Source organism: Bombyx mori, chromosome 9, assembly GCF_030269925.1.
Source record: "Bombyx mori chromosome 9, ASM3026992v2".
NCBI classification, from domain to species: Eukaryota; Metazoa; Arthropoda; class Insecta; order Lepidoptera; family Bombycidae; genus Bombyx; species Bombyx mori.
The window spans coordinates 6180216-6199727 of NC_085115.1; the positions used below are offsets into that span (position 1 = coordinate 6180216).

Below are 19512 nucleotides of genomic sequence, written 5' to 3' on the forward strand. Positions count from 1 at the left end.
GATCGTAAACACTACAATAAAGTTTAGTGGCCACTTACTGCTATGAGCAGACGGGAGGTTCCACGCCGAAGCTCAACGAATACTTCTTTCAAGGGTCGGTGTCCGATATCATTAATTTATTAGATCCACATTAAACACGTTTTATCACCTTTAACCGAAACATTAAAATTTGTTTTAAAATCACAACATAGTTGCGTTTTTTAAATATGACATTTTAAGGAGAATCATAGTTAATCAAATTTAACTAAAAATAACTCGTAATATAAGTTCTTTATTGGGTAGTATATTTATCACTTGAATTGCTTTTCTGTATAAAAAACGTTGCTTTGATGCCATTACGAGGCCAGTAATACAAGTATCAGTTCGCAATCTAAGTTTCAATTCAGTCTCAATGTAGATCTGAATATAAATTGAATTGGAAGCCACAATGGAGCGCGCATATTGTCCTCAGCAGGACTTTACTCACTCGCCATTTGTGTTCGACAAATTGATTTATTAACCTGAAACGCGATTGCAAATTCTGATTGAAATTTAAGAATTGTAATGTCGCGTTGGGAATCCTTTCTAAAATCAATCGTTGAATCGAAATTTTATTTTATGAAAGGAAACGACGGTTGTCTACTTGGAAATTTTACGTTCTTTAAGAGGTTTTATGGGCACTTAAAGATGAAACTTTATTAGCCAACCATACGGTGCTTTAAGGTATAGGTAAGTAATATTTTCATTAGCTAATGTATTCTATGTGGTGGTGGTAGGACCTCTTATGAGTCCGCGAGGGTGGGTACCACCACCCTGCCTATTTCTGCCGTGAAGCAGTAATGCGTTTCGGTTTGAAGGGTGGGGCAGCCGTCGTTACTATACTTGAGACCTTAGAACTTATATCTCAAGGTGGGTGGCGCATTTACGTTGTGAATGTCTATGGGCTCCAGTAACCACTTAACACCAGGTGGGCTGTGAGCTCGTCCACCCATCTAAGCAATAAAAATAAAATAAAAAAATATATATATCTTAACAAACAACCTAAAAATTACGTAATTTAATAAACACATACAATGAAACAGTGATCAAATAATAAAACATAATTTTGAATGTATTAATAATGATAAACAAATAAGGAGATGGTATTTACTTTCAAATTCTTGTATTTTTCAGCTTTGTGTGACGATATCAACAAAATCTAAAGACGTTTTACATCGAAAGACACCAACCACCCATTGTCCAATTCAGACAAAACTTTTTATCGTCGCGATAAAACTATTTCTGATTCTTTACTTGTGAAATTCGATTTTCGTGATTCAGCAAAATATGTCATTCTAAGACTGTTTTATGCCTGTACTTTTGCTTGTTTTATGCTGAGATAATCTTAAATAAATTATCATGATGGCTGTTCTCTATGCAATATTGTAATTTGTCTTTGAATCGGTGAGCGTTTACGACTGTGTTTTAAACTATGTCAGAATAACCCTATTGGTACGGGAAAAAAACGTCAAATCTGTTTTCTTGCTTTCATAAAATGGTAAATAGTCGACAAACGTAATTAAGTAATCCTATAAGTAAATAAGGTTTAAAAGGAAGCTGGACGGAAAAAAATAGATTTTCATTTGTATTTTCGCCTGGATTTTGGCCAAATCATTGTGTTAGTGTACAATGCCGAAAAAAATTTATTTCCATAGGTCCTTGATACGTGAGCAATTTCAAATTCATTGGTGGTCCTGAAGCTGATGAAATAACCTTGAAAGATTTATTTAAAAACATAGATAAATAAATATATAGAATGCTGTTAACATTGACACAAATCCCTCCACGGAAAATCTATAAGACAAGCAAATCTATAATCTTACATCGTGCGTAAGTAACCGATGCCACTATACGAGTTCAGTGATCAGGTAGTCCAGGAAGCAAATCACAGGATCTACAGCCTAGAAGATTCACTTCTCTCCACCGATTCACCCTGAAGAATAAAGATCCATGTGCTTTGAAAACTATTTCTCTTAATCGCGAATTTTTATCTTCCAAGAAAAGTACCTCTTAGCACTTTAATGCACTCAGATTATATACTATCTATATACATATAATCTAATAGTGACAATTAGATACAGAGCCAAAAATGTGTGTATTAAGAAGTTTTCCAAAAATAATGTTGCAAAAAAATCATTATATTAAATTTTATATGGGCAACAAAATTGAAATATGACGTGATAATAGTCATTTCTGAGTAGACTGTGATGGCCTATTTCTGCCTGGGTGACGGATGTTAAGACCCATAAACTGAAGAGATAAGGCTTCGAATGCAGAGCGTGGACGTGCAGAATATTGTTATGAAATTAACTGCGTCAAATATTTACAACTACTAAAACTATGATGCAATATCTAATATAGGATCAATATTAACATTCGAAAACAAATGTTATTCTACGCTATGCAATTAAATTAGACTTACGTATGTATCTTATGTACTTATATCTCAAGGCGGGTAGCGGAATTTACGTTGTAGATGTCTATGGACTCTGGTAACCACTTAACTTCAGGTGGGCCGTGAGCTCGTCCGTCTATCTAAGCAATAAAAAAAACTTAGTAGTACCTACTATTGCCTAGTATTTATCTTTTATACTAGTACCTAGTATATTTATCTTTGTTAATCGCGGCGTTCGATGATGACGAAAAAGCAGAGCTGCTGGCCGATAGATTGCAAGCCCAGTGCACGCCCAGCACTCAATCCGTGGACCCTGTTCATGTAGAATTAGTAGACAGTGAGGTAGAACGCAGAGCGTCCTTGCCACCCTCGGATGCGTTACCACCCGTCACCCCGATGGAAGTTAAAGACTTGATCAAAGACCTACGTCCTCGCAAGGCTCCCGGTTCCGACGGTATATCCAACCGCGTTATTAAACTTCTACCCGTCCAACTCATCGTGGTGTTGGCATCTATTTTCAATGCCGCTATGACGAACTGTATCTTTCCCGCGGTGTGGAAAGAAGCGGACGTTATCGGCATACATAAACCCGGTAAACCAAAAAATCATCCGACGAGCTACCGCCCGATTAGCCTCCTCAGGTCTCTAGGCAAACTGTATGAGCGTCTGCTCTACAAACGCCTCAGAGACTTCGTCTTATCCAAGGGCATTCTCATCGATGAACAATTCGGATTCCGTACAAATCACTCATGCGTTCAACAGGTGCACCGCCTCACGGAGCACATTCTTGTGGGGCTTAATCGATCAAAACCGTTATACACGGGAGCTCTCTTCTTCGACGTCGCAAAAGCGTTCGATAAAGTCTGGCACAACGGTTTGATTTTCAAACTATTCAACATGGGCGTGCCGGATAGTCTCGTGCTCATCATACGGGACTTCTTAACGAACCGCTCTTTTCGATATCGAGTCGAGGGAACCCGCTCCTCCCCGCGACTTCTCACAGCTGGAGTCCCGCAAGGCTCTGTCCTCTCACCCCTCCTATTTAGCTTATTCGTCAACGATATTCCCCGGTCGCCACCGACCCAGTTAGCCTTATTCGCCGACGACACGACTGTTTACTATTCCAGTAGAAACAAGTCCCTAATCGCGAAGAAGCTTCAGAGCGCAGCCCTAGCCCTAGGACAGTGGTTCCGAAAATGGCGCATAGACATCAACCCATCGAAAAGTACTGCGGTGCTATTTCAGAGGGGAAACTCCACACGTATTTCCTCCCGGATTAGGAGGAGGAATCTCACACCCCCGATTACTCTATTTAGACAACCCATACCCTGGGCCAGGAAGGTCAAGTACCTGGGCGTTACCCTGGACGCATCGATGACATTCCGCCCACATAGAAAATCAGTCCGTGACCGTGCCGCGTTTATTCTCGGTAGACTCTACCCCATGATCTGTAAGCGGAGTAAAATGTCCCTTCGGAACAAGGTGACACTTTACAAAACTTGCATAAGGCCCGTCATGACTTACGCGAGTGTGGTGTTCGCTCACGCGGCCCGCACACACATAGACACCCTCCAATCTCTACAATCCCGCTTTTGCAGGTTAGCCGTCGGAGCTCCGTGGTTCGTGAGGAACGTTGACCTACACGACGACCTGGGCCTAGAATCAATTCGGAAATACATGAAGTCAGCGTCGGAACGGTACTTCGATAAGGCTATGCGTCATGATAATCGCCTTATCGTTGCCGCCGCTGACTACTCCCCGAATCCTGATCACGCAGGAGCCCGTCACCGTCGACGCCCTAGACACGTCCTTACGGATCCATCAGATCCAATAACTTTTGCATTAGACGCCTTCAGCTCTAACACTAGGAGCAGGCTTAGGGACCTCGGTAACCGTACTCGTCGAACTCGACAAAGAATTCGCCGTGCAACCTAACCCATGAATCAGCTCGCTGAGTTTCTCGCCGGATCTTCTCAGCGGGTCGCGATTCCGATCCGGTAGTAGATTCATTCGCGAAGCAGCTACTCTTGAGCTGTTAGGTCTCCTTCGGAGGCGCTCGGGTAGCTGTTAGCAAATCCCACCCCTCCTGGCTGAGCCTTTGCTCGCCCACCTGTCCTGGTGAAACTGGAAAGGCCTCCGGGCCACCAGTAATCCTTCAATCATAAAAAAAAAAAAAAAAATCTTTGTTAATATTTATTACGATAGTAACTGAATGGGTTTCTCGACAGGTCTTCTCAATGTGTCGTAATTCCGTAGATTCAGCGAAGCACTACTTTTGCTGGGGCAGATGCTAGCAAACTTTCTCAGACTGAGCCCTGCGAGCTCGTACACCAGTCAGAGTAAAGCCTTAATGGCTCCTTGAAGCTACTGGCTACTAGACCACCAAAAATTGCTTTTTATTCTTTTTTCTATTCTTTCAATACTTTTCTACCTACTTACGTACACAATTTTATTATTTTTTTGGTTAAAATTAAATGACAACTATATAACCATTCCGTTAACACATCTGAAAAAACTTGGTACCTACTATTTTAATATATGAATGCATTTGAAAAATTAGACTGTCGCTCTCTCAATAAGTAGTCCCTTTACAAATATATACCGAGTTTAACAAATTAAAAAAGCAAAACCCAATAAACACGTAATAACGCAAAAGAAACAAGTCTACATATTTTATTTAAACTGGTGATAATAACAGAATGTTATCAATATTATAAATAACAAGATAATTTCTTAACAACGAGAAATAACGACTGACATTACGAAGCCCCCACATTTTAAAGCCAGAATGGAAACAATACGTAGAACAGCTTGCATTGTGTTTTCAAGTCTTTGTTCACCTATCTATGAATCCTATCGCGACTCCTTATTACGTTTGGACTTTATATAAGTTTTCCGAGTTACTCCATTCCGTTTTATAATGCAACATTCGTAGTTTTTTTATTATTTATTGAAGTGGTTAGCGGAGTCCATAGACATCGCAATGTAAATGCTACCATCTTTACCATCTAGGTCTCAATTGTGTAAGGAAAAAAGAAGGTACTATTGTGATTCTCAATTTTTAAATTTATTTTTAGTTGATACTCTACATTATACTAGTAGAGCATTAAGATCGGTTCATATTCTTAAGATTATTATTATAACTAGTCAGGTCATAAGTATTGTCACACAGTAAAAACTTTTCTTTTAGAATGCTGGCCACAAAAAAGTTTATTGAATTCTAATTTCGAATTGTTCATGAAAATAAAAATGTATACTTTTAGAATTTTACTCATTTTTAAATATGGACTGGACGCTTAAAGAAGACCGTGTTGCAGTTATTGCGTTGCATCGTTGCGGTTACGCGCCAATTCAAATTTTTAACATACTGAAAAATTTGAATATAACCAAAAGATTCGTTTATCGTACCATCAAATGATACAATGAAGACTCTAGTGTAGATGACAGGTCAAGAAGTGGTCGCCCTCGGTCTGTTAGGACTCCAGCAGTGATAAAAGCTGTGAAGGCGCGAATTTAAAAAAATCCCAAACGTAAGCAGAAACTGTTGGCCCTTCAGATGAGGGTTAAGCAGAACCACGGTGAAAAGGGTGTTAAATGAAGACTTAGGGCTTCGGGCATATCGAAGAAAAACAGGATATCGTTTAAATGCTCGTCTAATGGACCTGAGACTGAAGAGATGCCGCGCTTTGTTGAAGCGGTACGCGGGAAAAAAATATCGGGAAATTCTTTTTTCGGATGAAAAAATTTTTACCGTAGAAGAGAGCTACAACAAACAAAATGATAAGATGTACGCACACAGTAGTGAAGAAGCGAGCAACCGTATTCCGCGTGTCCAACGAGGTCATTTTCCATCCTCGCTCATGGTATGGTTGGGAGTTTCTTATTGGGGCTTAACAGAGGTACATTTTTGTGAGAAAGGTATAAAAACGAATGCAGTTGTGTATCAAAATACAGTCCTGACGAACCTTGTGGAACCTGTTTCTCATACCATGTTCAATAACAGGCACTGGGTATTCCAACAAGATTCGGCGCCAGCTCATAGAGCGAAGAGCACACAAGACTGGCTGGCGGCGCGTGAAATCGACTTCATCCGGCACGAAGGTCCTCCTCCAGTCCAGATTTGAATCCGTTAGATTACAAGATATGGCAACACTTGGAGTAAAAGGCGTGCTCAAAGCCTCATCCCAATTTGGAGTCACTCAAGACATCCTTGATTAAGGCAGCCGCCGATATTGACATGGACCTCGTTCGTGCTGCGACAGACGACTGGCCGCGCAGATTGAAGGCCTGTATTCAAAATCACGGAGGTCATTTTGAATAAACTTTAGTGTCATAAGAATCTATGTTTTGTTAAGTTCATTTTGGTATATGAATGGTTACATAATGAATAAACTTGTTTCAATTATTTTACATTAAACATGTGACAGAATTTATGACCTGACTAGGTATATGTATTCATATGTTTATTATTTTAAAGATTAGACAAAATAAAAATGTATTTTAAGTCTGTAATGTATTTATTGAACTTTTTTTTTTATACCATTTGTAAAGAATATTGATCAGAACAATCGACAGCCTACCGCTATAGAACAAAGATTTATCAATAACAACTTAATTTCCTGCTCACAATACGCACATAAAAATCCAGTATAGGTATCAAGAGTTACCGATGTTCACAGCGGGGCACTAGGAAATGAAAGCCATAAGTCGAAACATACGAATGTACAGTTCGTTACCGAGACCCATAAGTTCCGGTCATGTTACGAGCCTTCGAATTTGCGTGTAAATAAAATAGCCAGTCGTATCGGTGCCGTAGCCAAACTGCTCCCCCAAGAGACGCGAACCACGTAAAGTGGAATGGGATATAAAATGTGGATTCACCCAAGTCATCTCCGAAGGATGTTTGTAAGGATACTACGTATAGTCAACGAGCCATATACAACTAGAACCAATATTGTTGCAAATATCTTTGTCTTCTTGTTTACATTTTCTTCCTCGCTCGACAATAAATGGAATCGTTTCAACGGAATACAAAAATATACAAGCGTGTTGCCAATCCCTTCACAGCTTACTTTATTTGTCATTGTTTTGCTTTAATACAAAAAAATATGAAATTTCTGAAAAAATATATATATTAGGTATACCCACAGTAAAGATTTTAAAACTTGTTTCATAGTTACCATGCTTAAGCATCGGCTTGTCATTCTGCTTTGCTACGAATCACCAGATTTTACTTTTAAAAGTTTGCATATAAAATCTTGTGACTATGAAACTTTGCTAAGGCATAAACCCTGAGATAACGGTAGTAAAACTGGAAACTGAGGCAATATGCCAGCTTCCTATATTGGCTAGACTGCTTTGTTTTAAGCCCACTTTGAACTAGGTTTGTAATAACAATAAATCCTATATATGACATAAAATTTTCTCTGAAAACTTTTTTTCTAATATCATGCTCTAACGAATTACGCATAATTCTGATTAATATTAATTACTAGCTGACCCGGCAGACTTTGTAGTGCCTTAATCGATAAACAAATGAACTAAGGTTTTGTATAGAATAAACATAAAACAAACGAAAGGAATCCGTCCGCCGGCGGACACATTAAAGCAAAAACAAAATTGTTATTTTTATTTAATTCCGAGCATTTACATTTTATCTACCTTTTAAACCTTCTCTGGACTTCCACAAATAATTTAACTAAAGTAAACCAAATCGGTCCAGCCGTTCTCGAGTTTTAGCGATACTAACGAACAGCAATTCATTTATATATATATCCAAACCCTCTTAGCTTAGATCGTCTGCGTGCATGGACTGTAGCCCACAGGAGTACTCTTGAGTAACCTACTCAGTTCGAATTTCATGACAATTCTATCCTTTCCGGGAGACCTGCGCAGACGATTCTCATTAATGCATTTACTACATTTCGCTCATCATTACATTAATGATATTTAAAACTTTTGGTCTCATTCATATTTCATAGCTTTCAACATTATTCTATCGTGTTATATCAAATTATCATTCCATATTATTATATTTATTGTTGGTGTGAATGGGTAAACAATCTCACAGCAAACATCGCTTTCAGCAATTATACAAGAGCCCATCATCGTATCAACACTGCAACGTGGATCATGCCCCTGTCTACTTGACACTTCTTCTTCTTAACAACACACAGACGTCGACTGCTGGACATAGGCATCCACCAAGCCTCACTACAAAGACCGGTAAGTACTTGACACATAACCTCAAAATCCAAATTACCTAAATTGACGTTGACTACGAATGGTTCCCTGCAAATATAACATTTGATTGCATTACGATAGAATACTATACTTGATCTTCGTATTTATTATATATTACCTATGTATATCATTATTATATAAATACATACATACATATAAAGTTAGGCACTATTTTACTAATACCAACTTTAGAATTTACTTCGAACTTAATGTTGTTCAATTTGATTTAAAAAAAACTCATATTAAATAACGAACATGTTATTTTAGCCTAAAGTAACATGGGCAAATAAGGAAAATCTATATATACAAAAATGTGTATATATATGATAATTACATTTACTTAAGAACTGACGACACGATCGCATTATTTGTTCGTAATATTTTGATACCGCAAATATGATATCATAACTTTTTATGGCAGAAGCAAATAGTGTCATCAGTTTCCCTGAATGGTCCTAAAGAAGTATCACTCTATTACAGGGGAATAATACGAACCCTCCCAAATCCGTTTATCGCTACAGTGGTAAGGCTCTCTTGGAGGCGATTCGGCCTGTTTAGATACATTGCATTCGATACTTTGCACAAATTGCGAATTAAGCGGGCGCTTTAGCACAATTTTACGAAGATAGTCAGTTGTGGAAGCGAAATATTCCAGTTTTAATATTATGTAATTTTTAAGATTTTAAGGTTATTTGCGCCTATCGGTTATAACGGTAACTTAACAACACAAGCGAATAAGTCGGATTTTACAAAATGAAGAACATGAGATTTATTCCAATGGTTCGAAATATATTTAAATTGTACATAACGCAAAAAGTTTAAAACTCTATGATGATAACACATCTGTCAATAATTTTTCTTACATATATTTTTATTACTGAGACGGGTGAACTAGCTCGCGACTCATCTGCTATTAAGTGGTTACTGGAGCCCATAGACATTAAGAACGTAAATGCCTTCACCTTAAGATATGTTGTAAGTCTCAGTTTAGTACAACGGCTGCACCACCCTTCAAACCTGAATGTATTATTGCTTCGTGGTATAAATAGACAGGATGGTGGTTTTTTTTTATTGCTTAGATGGGTGGACGAGCTCACAGCCCACCTGGTGTTAAGTGGTAACAGGAACCCATAAACATCTACGACGTAAATGCGCCACCCACCTTGAGATATGAGTTCTAAGGTCTCAGTATAGTTACAACGGCTGCCCCACCCTTTAAACCGAAACGCATTACTGCTTCACGGCAGAAATAGGCAGGGTGGTAGTACCTATCCGGACGGACTCACAAGAGGTGCTACCACCAGTAATTACGCAAATTATAATTTTGCGGATTTGATTTTTATTACACGATGTTATTCCTTCACCGTGGAAATCAATCGTGAACATTTGTTGAATACGTATTTCATTACAAAAATTGGTACCCGCCTGGGATTCGAACACCGGTGCATCGCTCAACACGAATGCACCGGGCGTCTTATTCCTTAGGCCAGACTTAAATGGCTCAAATGGTATCTATCCATTTGAGCTTACAAAATGCCCTACGAAGAGTATGAGATGATAATAATGTATAAAATGATATAGCTAAGCGTTATACCAAATTTACAGTGTTTATAATTCAATAATATAATAATTAAATAATAATGTTTATAATTCAATAATATAATAATTAAATAATAATGTTTATAATTCATTCGCTTCTGCACCAATGAGTGTTCCTTTTACACAAAAAACATCCCCAATACAAACAAAAGCTACTAAAATCTCTAATCTCGTGCCTTTGGGTATTGTGGAAAGTATAAATTCGAATATACGAACCGTGACGACAGCGATACTAACTCCACTCTATAGATAGTCGTAAATAGAACAAGCAACCAACCGCCTAGCCTGAAAAAACCCTCGTATTTGCGTATAAAACAGAGATAAAAACACTCAATTTATTGAATAAAACTTGTTCCTAGTAACCAAAAAGGTCTTGTCATTTTCTTTTACAGCAACACATTATTAAAAATACTTTACGATTTAATTTCGCGATTATGTATTATTTTCGTGTCATTATTTCGAATAATTCGTTGTCAAGGATGACCAATGACATTATTCTTCAAGATTTGCATAGGTGCAATAGGTTATTAGAAATGAAACTTTATTCCATCTCATTTTCACTCAATAGAAACCGGGCGTCATAGTTATCATGCCATCGATATTACTGAAAGTTACTTTTTAATGATAGTTTACAATATATTTGATAAAAGAGCAATTAAATGAAACAGACAATAAAAATCAAGCTTTCGTGGGCACAATACGACCTTTCAATATAAGCACGATTGGTTTTAGTTTTATGACATAAAATATGATTTAGTTGCCCATAAGGCGGTTGGCTTATCTAAGTATTTTGTTTTGGTCGCGTTGCCCACTTTAGTTCCACATATAAACTGGCATTTATACGATTAAAGATTTCATCCCTCGATATTGGATGATCGTAATAATTTAACGGTACTCCGACCCTGCAGCTCTTTTGTTTTACTGTTCTTATTTTATTATTTATCGAAACATTTGGTATAAAAATGCCGTTATTTACGTTTTTATACCATAATTTATTGCCTAAACCTGGAACCCTCTTCAAAGTAAATTACATTGTTAAAAATTATTAAATCAGTTATTTCGGCATTATTTAACTTCTTAAAATGTAAGTGTTATTGAAATTTTAGCATAATGGCACACCTCCTGAAAAGATATTGTAAGCAGTAGTCAGTTAATTATGCAATACAATTGATAATGGGACATCTAAGCCCAAAGTAACACAGTTCCGCCTAGATTTGGTGCAAAGAAAACATCAGTTCCGGTATTCAGACCGATTCAACAAGATTATTCTTCCTGGAGGATATTCCAAAGCAATTGAGACTTAAAAATCACCAATTGAACCGCTCTATGGTATTTTTATTTGATATCGGGTTTTACTAAGCGTTTCCTTCATATTATTTTTTCTTGCACTCCGTATAATGTTAGCGAGCAAATGTTTCTAAGCTATTATTTGTGTATTATTTTTTTATAATGTCATTACGAAAGATTTGTTTGAAATGCTTCAATTCCAAAAGTAACTTCAATAACAAGTTATCAGAAAATCTCCTATTTCCCAGTCCTTCCCTTTCTTTTTTGTTCAGGAGGAATCGCCGGACTTCCGCCCTCCACTGGGGACGGCGGGCGGAGCATGTCGGAGTCAAACCGACTAAAACCTCCTGTCACTCAACAACCAAATCTCGCATGAGACAGAACTCATGAAAAGGCAAAGGGAGAAAGTGAAGTGTTTAGTGCGAAGCACATCTCTCCCGTCGCCCTCCCCCTCGGGATGCCGGACTGGCGGTCGTCGGCCTTCCATCACCCGGATGCTCTTGCGTAAAACGTCGTCTTCTTAGCCCCCCCCCCCGCCGACATGTGAGGGGGACCCGAAACACTTAGAGGGCCAGGGCTTGGGCGAGATTCGCCTCCCCGCCCCCCACTCGATGGCGGCGGGCTTGTGCGTCTCTGAAGCACTCCGCCACCTCCTTCTGCGAGATGGTGCACTCGCAGAAGTCGAGCATTGCCTTCCACGACTCGTCGTCGCCGAGCATCGATGCCACAGCACCCGGCAACGACAAGTCGTTTCCTATTTTTGCGACGACGACGAGGACACGGCGCCACCCCTCCCATACGGGGCAGGCAACGAGCGTGTGCTCCGCCGTGTCCAAGTCGCAACCACAATGGTGGCCCTCTGCCGTCGGCTCGGCTCCGATCCGGTGCAGGAACTCACCGAAGCAACCATGCCCAGTGAGCACCTGCGTGAGCCGGAAAGTGAGGCGTCCTCTGTCACGATTCACCCAATCCACAAGGACTGGGGATATCGCCTCGACGGTCCTACGACCAGCTGAAGGATCAGCCAGCCGTCTGGACCATGACTCCAGCACGGACCCCCGAGATTGGGCCCTCCACGCTCTGACCTCACTGGGGCTGAGACGCGCCACGCCCCGGGCACGAGTCAGCCCGCCACTGATAGTCAGCGGCGAGCGTCTCCGCTTCCAGAACCCAAGGCGGCGTCCCAGCCAGTACACACGCCGCCTCGAAGGAGATGTTGCGATAACCACGGATGACCCTGACCGCGATGGTGCGTTGCGGCCGTTGCAGCAGTTTCGCCACCCCCACGGCAGGGACCCTTCCTTCCCTAGCACATTTCATTGTATCCTGTCCAAAGCGGGCCTTTACCGAGAAAGCTCGACTTCCCACCTTTTAGTTGGTCTTCGCCAACATTTCTTGTCGTCCTTAAAATATCAAATTCTAATTGTTTCACTTCAACGTTGATAGTTTCCGCGAATTATAATTTCCTATCCAACGTCATCTTAGTTGATCTATTTTAGTTAGTATGTCGATGATTTTGTCTTTTTTAACTACTTAAGCTTTCTTATTTTGATCACAATAAGACTTGATGAGGATATCATTAAATATAAACATAATTTATTTATGATATTAGATTAAACATATTCACTGTATACTTAGTCTGGCTATGAATACAATTAAAAATAAACAAAATATTATATTTGAATTACGAATCTGTCATTTTTATATGATTGCACATTGAGTTTTCACATTTTGGCGCCAATACATTGTACAATATTTCGCGATATTAAAATGGAGTGGCGTGATAAAGAGAACCGAATCACTGTGATTGCATTACACAAAGTAGGTATGGAGCCAAATGCAATTTTTAAAACTCTCCATACGCTTGGTATTAGTAAAATGTTTGTATGCCGGGCTATTAATAGGTGCAATGAGACCTCCTCTGCTTGTGACAGAAAAAGATCTGGCCGTCCACGTAGTCTTCGTACGAAAAAGGTGGTCAAAGCAGTAAGGGAAAGAATTCGAAGATATCCTGTCCGAAAGCAAAAGATTTTATCTCGGGAGATGAAGATAGCACCTAGAACCATGTCGCGTATTTTAAAAGATGACTTAGGACTTGCAGCCTATAAGAGACGTACTGGTCATTTCTTAACTGATAATTTAAAAGAGAATAGGGTGGTAAAATTGAAACAACTACTGAAGCGGTACATAAAGGGAGGTCATAGAAAAATTTTGTTTACGGATGAGAATTTTTTTACAATTGAGCAACATTTTAACAAACAAAATGACCGTATTTATGCTCAAAATCTAAGGAAGCTTCTCAATTAGTCGACAGAGTACAAGGTGAGCTCTATCCGACTTCAGTGATGGTCCTTCAAGAAGGTAATCAAGAATGGTCCTTCCAGCAAGACTCGGCGCCAGGTCATAAAGCTCGGTCTACGCAGTCTTGGTTGGAAACGAACGTTTCGGACTTCATCAGAGCTGAAGACTGGCCGTCGTCTAGTCCCGTTCTTAATCCGCTGGATTATGATTTATCGTCAGTTTTAGAGAGTACGGCTTGCTCTAAACGCCATGATAATTTGGAGTCCCTAAAACAATCCGTACGATTGGCAGTGAAAAATTTTCCCATGGAAAGAGTGCGTGCTTCTATTGATAACTGGCCTCAACGTTTAAAGGACTGTATTGCAGCTAATGGAGACCACTTAGAATAAGCTTTTTATACTTTAAATTGTTTTATATTTATGTATTAAACTAACACACGGTAAAAGTAATAAATGTTATTTGCAATAGATTTTTTATTATTTTTAATTGTGCAATTCTGCAAGATTTTTGTTTATGAAATCGGATCACTTATTACGTGTTACATCGAATGTTACGTGAACTTTATCAAAATAACTAAACTTATTCAGCAATATTCGTATTGCATGTTAAGTTTAATGCTAAATGATTCATGATTGTAATGAGACTAAAACGTGTCTCTGTAAAAATGTTAGAAGATGGAAATCCGTGTTTGGTTGTACTGTGTCGTAATTAGTTTTATTGTGATAATATGTATGTAAGACTTAAATGTAATAAGAAATATTTAGACTTGTTATTAATATATAACTAAAAAATAAATATATTAGTGTATTGGTGACAATTAACATATTTTATTAAAAGTAATGTCTAATTCTCACTCGACTGTTTTGTCAACAGATTTAGAAGCTAAAACATTTTCATTAAACGAAGCAATTGCAGCCGAATCTGCAAATCGCCATTCCGAAGCAACAAATACACCACAACTATCAGGTAAATAAAAAAAAACAGTCCACCATTGCGAACCATCCACTTACTTCATCCACCAACAAAATATGACTCTTGACACTTTTAGTTTAGTTTTGCATCGTGCAATCTTATTATTATTCTTTTATTTCCGAGGTTTGGGCTAATAACTACTTAAAGTACTTAATGATTTAAAAACATTCGTTAATTTTCAGAGAAAACATCGGAGCGGTTTTCTTTAAACAAACTACTAACCCTACCTTCTTTAAAGAGGAACAAACTAAAAAAGCCTGGTAAGTATCGATGTGCAAACCTATAAGCTCAGAAATTCATGTTAAATACCTACTTATTTATATTTTTTCCACTAAAATTGATGTGTTTTAATTTAAAGAATAAGATAACGTTTTCTCACGATCAGTAAGTTGATATCAGGTAATGTGGCGGTATAGGTATCGTAGGACCACCACGGGAACACCATCCCAATTTGGAAGCGAAACGTTCGTCAAATTACATTGTAAAGACTATCAACCTCATGTCTCAAGATTGGCTTGTAAATCAGTTAGCAATAACTAGGGGCTCTGATAACGGCCAACGGTTATTACCAGTGAACTGTGAACTCGTAAGTTCATCAACACAAAAATGATTAGCGTATCATTTAACTATGGTTTTTTAAATAAATTGATATTGATATATTTAGAGATTTGCATTACTTACAGGTTTATTTTCACTGGTTCATGAAAAAAGACAATCTCCTTTTAAGTATCGTAAAACCTTTGGAATAAGGAGTCCTCTAAAACCAAGAAAACTAAAACGTTCACCGAAACTGCGAAATAAACGGAGGAACCAAATATCAAAAAGCAAATATGACGAAAACGCAATCCTCGACCAAAAATACATACCGCTTCTTAAGACTATCGGTATGTTGTTTGATAATCTCCTTGGCACAGACCAAAGTAGCTCCGAAGAATATAAGTCACGAAAACATAGAAGGAATAAATATCGAACGTTATTCTTCGAAAATGACAGCGGAATCGGATGCGCGTGTCATAAATCAAGTTTTGAGAACGAATCCGAAACGATTCAAGCGCCATCTTCTATCAAGGATTCTACAGCTTCCACTACAGTCCCGACTGGGATCGAGATTGCCGAGACTACCTCCACGACAGCCGATTATCCTACCACTAGTGACATCAGCAGTATCAGACACGATCAGAACTTACCCTTACTACTTCCAAGAAATTCCCATGGCTATCAGCGAAACAGTATTAGAAACAGTGAGAGAAGCAGCCCCACACGTGACAGGAGCGCTGAAGGACATTTCACCTGGAATAATGGAGATAATGAATATGATTCCAAATTCCGAGAAGATGGGTCCATTACAGAAGATGATGACGAAATTCCCGACAGTACTTCACGAAACAGTTCGAGTAGCAACAGACTCGATCGAAGATGGGGAAGCCAAGATGTTAGAGGAAGTGAAGTCTCTGGAGATTGGACCGATTTGGAGGATTATCAAAAGCAAGCCTACAAAATCAGAAGAGGTAGTGGGAAATATAAAGAAGAAAATAAATTGGAAACTGGAGGAAACAAAACAGAGAGCACAAAATCTGTACCAAAACATCTTCGAAGATTACGAGGACCAATACCCGAGAAAAAAAACGTCAAGATCACAAACGACATACACTCCAAAGAAGATGATGAAAAAATCAAGCAACACAATAGCACCAGTCATCAAGGAATCCTTGTCGGAAATGGCACAAATACCACACAAAATAAAAAAGTTCGTCCAAGAAATGAAGCAATGATGTTTGTTAAAAGTTCCACTGGCAGACAAAATACAATCCAAACAAATAATTCTGATAAAAAATCACCAGTGGTTATGATTATAGATGGCTATAGTGTAACTCGAAACAAAAATGGTGAGAACAAAGTATCTAATAAATCTATTCACATGCACTCTTAAGAAAACAAAAAATTTGAAAATTGCAATAAATGTATTATATTTTAGATAACATGACTGCTTTATGACACTTCATCGCCTTCCTTTTTTCCCTTTTGTCTTACTGATTGCCTGATTTGTTGGTTGAGGTTGTTGTTCCACAGGTCTAGAACAAAGATAAGCCCTCAATATTGTGTTCCACAATTTAGAAGCTTTTTGTTATTGAAGCATATAAATAGCATATTCATAAATAAAAATATTACAGTGTCATATGTAAGTGGGACACTTGTCAAGTGTTACTTAGATAGATTTGAAGGTTTTGTTTACTGCTCGAGTTGTGTCAAAGGTTCTGGTCCAATGTGGTGTTTAGGTTAGGCCCATAGACATTACATGTCTATGTGTGAATTCTAGCACCCACTTTTACACTTAAACATTTGGCTCAATTGCATTTTATAATGTCTGTAACTACAAAATTATGATCATAAAGTATATTTACATGACATTATTATTTATATGATAAAAATTATTATAGTTAATTTTTCAAATCTAAAAAGGTCAAAAAATTCTTTCTATAATTAAAAATATGGTTATACGGTTAATGGTTATATTAGTTGTAGATATAAAGATTACCGATTCTGTCTTGTCTTTAGCTTTGGAATGGATTCACCAATATATTTCATTACAGATTCTCTAGTAGGAAATTCAGGATTTACAGGGGCACCATCATCATTCTTAATTTGAACGCGTATTCTGCCTCTGTACAACATTTCCTGAAAACATAAAATATTTTTTCATAAAATAACATTTGATTTTAAGTTGAGTCTACAATATGTTCACACTAATGTGGGGTTAGATTCAAATCTGTTTACAAGTAATTTTAGGTTTGTAGTCTGCCTAGAATAACACCACTTTATCTCTTCCTGGGGATTCCAAAAGGTGCCTGATTGATTCACAAGATCATTTTGTAAGTATTACATCTACAAACTACGATAGCCAACCCTGTACTGGTGGTAGGCTTATTGTAGTAGTTCAGTGCCACTATCCTGCATTCAGGATTGGAGGTTGGAGCAAGAATCATATATTTGAGACTTCAACTTCGTGTATCAAGGTGAGCAGCAGCATTCACATTGTATTATGTATAGGTTCAGGTAACAACTTTACACTATGTGAGGTTTAAGCTCATTCACCTATACAAGAGAAAAACAATTAATAAATAAAACGTTTTTTGAGAAAAGAAAACTATTTAATCTTGGCCTGTAAACGTAGGAATGATGTAATTTAACTATTATACCTTGCTGCATTCTCTTGAATACAATTTGTTTTCAACCCCTACTCGTAACCCAGTGGCAAGAAGAACATCTCTAATTTCTTGATGTGTAGGGTTTTCGACACAAACAGATTTAGGAAGTCTGCGTCCTTCTGCGAGAGTCTTTTTGCTGTTCAAATATGCAGGGTAAATGCATATCCATCTATTACAAAAAAAAAAACAGTAAAATCAAGATAATTTTCGATTCGATACCATTATTTTTATTTTCATTTTTAATAGAACACTGACAGGTGGTAACCAATGGTAATGTTACTAAAAAAATCACAGTATATAATTTCCAAACCTTTCCACATCACTGTGCTTCTTTTCGGGATTCCAAGATGTTATCATACTAGCCATGTCTAGTCACTTTGTTTGGAATTTTCTAAATCAAAGCTCTCTGTTATAAGAACGTATTCTGCGTATGTGCTTTTAATGAGCTTTTGTTAAGCAATCAGCTTAAATTAACATTTAAAAATCACGTTTGAATTTTATACAATTATTTTGTTGGGTTGTAGATTTTACAATTAAAACCTAAGCATTTAACGCGTCATCGTTATCATCCTGTCCACCTGTCATCTGCTGTCAGCTGTTTGTGTTTTTTTATTTATTTCCCTCGCTTACAGGTAAAGAGAAATAGCATATAGAGCTAAATAAATGCTAACATAATTTTATATTATACTAGCGACCCGCCCTCGCTTCGCTTCGGAAACATTAAAACACACAAAAACCAAAAAAAAAAATAAAAAAAAAATAAGTAGCCTATGTTCATCAGGGACAGTGTCGGCTTCTAATGGAAAAAGAATTTTTCAAATCGGTCCAGTAGTTTCGGAGCCTATTCGAAACAAACAAACAAACAAATCTTTCCTCTTTATAATATTAGTATAGATATAGATTGAATTTGATGAGATAAAATAAAGTAAATCAGTAAAATATACCACACTTAATAGAATCATGGTTAATAGTATCAGTAAAATATACCACAATTAATAGAAATTTTATCTCGAAAAACTTTGAAATAAGAAAACAAATCAATGCACCCAACGTGACACCTCGCATTTTCATCAATAAGTCCCCATTTGTTTTAAATATTAGCTTAGTTACTATTTGGTAAAAACGAGGCGTAATGATGGAACTTTTACACCGTTAGCACAAATTAGAGGCTCTATTGCAGCAATAGGTAATGTGCATTATTGCTCCAAATTGGCGGAAATATTCAAAGAAGCCTGTGACAATATTATAGTAACATGGTGTAAAACAAGCTAACTAGCCACTCGTATAGAAAACAACAGCTCCATGAAATGATACTGGTTGACAGTTATCCAGGACTTTTTTTTTCAACGTGTGTTAATGTTAATTGCATTTCTCATATGTGAATATTGTTAATTCATCATTCATTCATTAATCATATTGTTAGTTGCATTTCTCATAATTATGGCCTGATGGCAACATTTGGAAAATAAATTATTATTGATCACAATAGCC

At 37.7% G+C, this 19512-nt stretch overlaps 2 protein-coding genes across 4 annotated transcripts; one reads left to right on the forward strand and one right to left on the reverse strand.

Annotated features, from left to right (window-relative positions):
- Positions 1-6550: 6550 nt before the first annotated feature.
- LOC101742680 (uncharacterized) lies at positions 6551-16815 on the forward strand. Of its 3 annotated transcripts, XM_062670072.1 has the most exons (5): positions 6551-7318; positions 8500-8638; positions 14717-14809; positions 14998-15075; positions 15499-16815. In XM_062670072.1, exons 1-5 carry the CDS (start codon positions 7271-7273, stop codon positions 16743-16745), a joined length of 1605 nt encoding a protein of 534 aa, XP_062526056.1. In that variant the 5' UTR covers positions 6551-7270; the 3' UTR covers positions 16746-16815. The 3 variants fall into 3 exon arrangements, with proteins under 3 accessions (XP_062526056.1, XP_062526057.1, XP_012545060.2); XM_062670073.1 differs by lacking the exons at positions 6551-7318; positions 8500-8638 and adding an exon at positions 14300-14537; XM_012689606.4 differs by lacking the exons at positions 6551-7318; positions 8500-8638 and adding an exon at positions 14303-14572.
- On the reverse strand, positions 16770-18591 carry LOC732924 (signal recognition particle 19 kDa protein). Its single transcript, NM_001046924.1, is given in 4 exon segments — positions 16770-16887; positions 17352-17491; positions 18013-18190; positions 18332-18591. Coding segments are annotated over 4 exon segments (447 nt in total). The 5' UTR covers positions 18388-18591; the 3' UTR covers positions 16770-16814.
- Positions 18592-19512: the final 921 nt, after the last annotated feature.

Bases quoted from the DNA above. Each gene is read 5' to 3' on its own strand.
- LOC101742680 (XM_062670072.1), top strand. From the start codon at position 7,271: ATGGGATATAAAATGTGGATTCACCCAAGTCATCTCCGAAGGATGTTT. The intron at 14,810-14,997 runs GTAAATAAAAAA...GTTAATTTTCAG, and splicing joins AAATACACCACAACTATCAG to AGAAAACATCGGAGCGGTTT. The intron at 15,076-15,498 runs GTAAGTATCGAT...CATTACTTACAG, and splicing joins GAACAAACTAAAAAAGCCTG to GTTTATTTTCACTGGTTCAT.